The sequence below is a fragment of the Pygoscelis adeliae genome, unplaced genomic scaffold (assembly GCF_000699105.1).
Source record: "Pygoscelis adeliae isolate BGI_AS28 unplaced genomic scaffold, ASM69910v1 Scaffold141, whole genome shotgun sequence".
NCBI classification, from domain to species: domain Eukaryota; kingdom Metazoa; phylum Chordata; class Aves; order Sphenisciformes; family Spheniscidae; genus Pygoscelis; species Pygoscelis adeliae.
Genome location: NW_008824231.1, coordinates 582095 through 585718, shown reverse-complemented (window position 1 = coordinate 585718; position 3624 = coordinate 582095). Strand labels below are relative to the sequence as shown.

The window sequence follows — 3624 nt, the reverse complement described above, 5'->3', positions numbered from 1 at the left end:
CTCCTGCTGGCCACACTATTTCTGATAGAGGCCAGGATGCCGTTGGCCTTCTTGGCCGCCTGGGCACACTGCCAGCTCATGTTCAGCCGGCTGTCGACCAACACCCCCAGGTCCTTTTCCGCCAGGCAGCTTTCCAGCCCCTCTTCCCCAAGCCTGTAGCGCTGCATGGGGTTGTTGTGGCCAAAGTGCAGGACCCGGCACTTGGCCTTGTTGAATCTCATACAGTTGGCCTCGGCCCATCGATCCAGCCTGTCCAGGTCCCTCTGCAGAGCCTTCCTACCCTCAAGCAGATCAACACTGCCGCCCAACTTGGTGTCATGTGGAAACTTACTGAGGGTGCACTCGATCCCCTCATCCAGGTCATTGATAAAGATCTTGAAGAAGACCGGCCCCAAAACTGAGCCCTGGGGAACACCGCTCGTGACTGGCCGCCTACTTATGTGTTATTGCTAGAGCCAACAGCTGTTTTCTGGAAGAGTTAGGAATGTTTAAGTCTCATGTTTTCATTACGATTTGACTTATGCAATAACATTCTCCTGTATTATATTCCCATTTAACTGAGTATTGTGTTTTTCTCCATTTCCTCTTCTAATCTGTTGACTGCCTGCACTGGTAGTTCTGAGTAGTGACTAAGTACCTGCCATATTTCACCACAGAACTGGCCGCACGACAGTAAATGAGGTACAATGTTTCCTGTTGGCGTAGAGACAGGGAGTTTAGAGGGCAAAAAGCAGTCATTCTACAGAGCTGTTTAACAACACTTGGCTTTGTAGGAGCTAAAACACAGGTTAAGACTGTAAAAAGTCCTAAGTCTTCCGTTTTTAATGTTTATATAGTCCTGGACATGGCTATTATGTAGTAAGGAGAACATACTTTCCAGCTAATTTATTTGCAATAGTTTGTGGCAAGTGCACTTAAAATGAAATGAGTGGGATTGCCACAATCTTATAAACCAAAGATGGCTTTTTAATAGTTTAGTTTTGTAGCAAGATACAACTTTGTGCTACTTAATCACGTTGGGAATTTAAGGCAAACCTGAATTTGTTGATTACTCCTAAAATAACTAATACTCTAACACTTTCTACACAGAAAATACATTTCTATCAATAAAGTATAACTTCTGGTCTATTACTGATTGGAATAAATACAGATTTTAATAAATATTACACTCTCCTAAGAGAAAAATAATCTCTTTACAAGATCCCTAAAAGAAACAGATAATAGTGCATCAGCTTCCTAGTAGTTAAAGATTCTAAGTCACAGAAATTAAGAAATTAATTACAGTAATTAAATGGTAATAGATTAAAAAAAATCTATATTGTCATCTTCCATTGTTTGAATTTTCAGCAACAAATGTTAGCAGCTTTGCTTTCAGGATTTAATAAAAGAAATGAGTACATTTAAAATCAACTAATTGTAGTATAAAAGGGTAGATGACATGAAAAAATTATTGGGAAAAAAACATGGTCTTAAAAAAGTCTCTAAAGCTTTAAGACTATTAGATTTATTATGGGCAGTGTAATGTACCATCAGCTGACTTGCTGGTATCTACTATGTCTGTTCTAGCTATTCACTGCGCAGAGGGAGAGAGCTTGGAAACATCTTTCTTCATGAAAGTGAGTACAAGGTCAGAATGGCGACAGATTAACACATAAATTTGGTCACAGCATGACAAAGTGTGAAGGGAGAGTAGCAATAAGATATTAAGGCCTAAGCTGTAGGAAGAACTAAAGGCTTGAACACTGGTATGACTTTTCTTCTCTTTTACATCGATGTACTCCGCTGTTTTCCATTTAATCTCTCATGATTTAAGTTCATTCATACAGCCTAATTTGAAGTGAATGATTTTTCCATAAAAACCAATGTAAGATAAACGTTGTAGACTGAAAAAGGACACATAAGAGAAAGGCTGAACCTCTACAGCATTTTACAAGCATTCACCAAAGGCTGAGCAAGAGCTTGGCCAATTTTTAATTACTTTAAGTACTGAAAGTTTCCAACACAAACGAGAATGAGAGGAGCTGAGATGGACTGTTTTGTCAATCACAGCTCACTGGGACACATCAGATAAAACCTATTGCTGGGAACCTGCACGCCATCCTCTGTCTGGTGGCATCCTTGGGCTGGTTCCTGCTGGAATTCTTTTTTTTCTTTTTCTGACTGATTAGTCAGAAACTGCTTATTAACATTGCTTACTAAAGAAACTGCTTGATGTTTTCAGCTTTCATTTCAGCCATAAATGCCGCCTTCATGTCCTCATGAGGACTCACAGATGTCTTCTTGCCTGTAGGTTTTGCAAACCAGCCTGTACAACACACCAAAATACAACAGTAAAAACACCAGAGCAATATTCCCATGACACACACCATTTCTCTTTGGTATCACCACAAGATTTTCACTGTGTATTTTACAACTGTTTTTATCTCAGCACAGACAAGCAGCCACAACCTAATGCAGGCTGCACAGTGATGGCAGTGGCAGTCCCCCACACAGTCAGAGAACTTATTTACCTAGGTAGATACTGAGGGGAATAAAATACTATATTCTATTTATTCATCATAGTTATTTTACTGTAGATGCTAAGGAGACTTATCTATCTTTCTTTAGCACCAGAACATCATGCTGTCAGTCATGTCAGTCGTATCAGTCACCTGTAATAAAGCAGGAGCTTTATAAAAATGCACAGAAACATAGACACCCTTTGTAAGGAACAGATGTCTTGTAACTCCTTTCTCACTCTCTGGTCTGTCTGGCTCTTATTCTGGAATAACGCCTTACTGTGCAGGCATTACCAGAGTAAGTGATAAGAAGAACACCTGGCTAGAAAGAAAGTGTTTCTGACATCTGTTTTTATTTTTAAGTCAGAGACTGGACATGTTCAGCGCAAATGCAGCAGCAGTTAAATGGGTAGTGCAAATCAGAGATGGCAAGGCACTGGTCACTGGCACAGCGAAAGGCTCTTTCCACATGAGAGAGTAATTCAGTCAGGGCTTCCCAATGGCACGAACCCCAAGTACATACCAAAAGGCATTTCAAAATACAAGCGGCTCTTTTGTTTTCCTTCCTTCCCCAAACTGATCCTGATCCATCTGTGAACCAAAGGGGAGGTAGGGAGGGGAAATCTCTTGTGGCAGCAACCCACAGGCTTGCCTACTTGGGTCGAGGGGGAGGTGGGGCATTAAATGAAAGACTATTTCACCCCTCCTGTCAGCGCTCCTCCAGCCTCGTATTTATCTTCCCACCTTTCTGGTTTGGGCTGGTGGGGTTTCAGTGCAGCAGGGTCGAGGGGCCTGTCTTCCTCCTTACAAACCCAGCGCCTCTCCTCTTGCCCACAGCATAACTACTTTATTTAAAAGGAAATCGAAAAACAAGTCAAAAAGACACTCTCAGCAAAAGACCCCTTCTCCTGCGGAGGAGCTAGAAATCCCAGGAGGGGTCGGTGACTGCACCGGCCTGCCCTGAGGGGTAGGAAGGGAGGGAGGTGTCGGCCGGGCCGAGCACGGACACACCTCGGGCACCCCTGCCAAAAAGCCCCGGGCGCTGGAAACCCGCCCGCTCCTTCCCGCCACCCGGCCCTTCCTCGGCCCGACTCCGAGCCACCTACCCCGGCTGGGAGGGGCGGGC

General features: G+C 43.3%; 1 protein-coding gene across 1 annotated transcript in view; it reads right to left on the bottom strand.

Annotated features, from left to right (window-relative positions):
- LOC103926056 (putative N-acetylated-alpha-linked acidic dipeptidase) overlaps nt 1–3624 on the bottom strand; it is a 35284-nt gene that overhangs the window by 30800 nt on the left and 860 nt on the right. The window contains exon 2 of the mRNA XM_009334865.1: nt 2197–2305. Within this exon, the coding sequence (XP_009333140.1) occupies nt 2197–2305 (109 nt within the window). The remainder of the gene's footprint in view (nt 1–2196; nt 2306–3624) is intronic.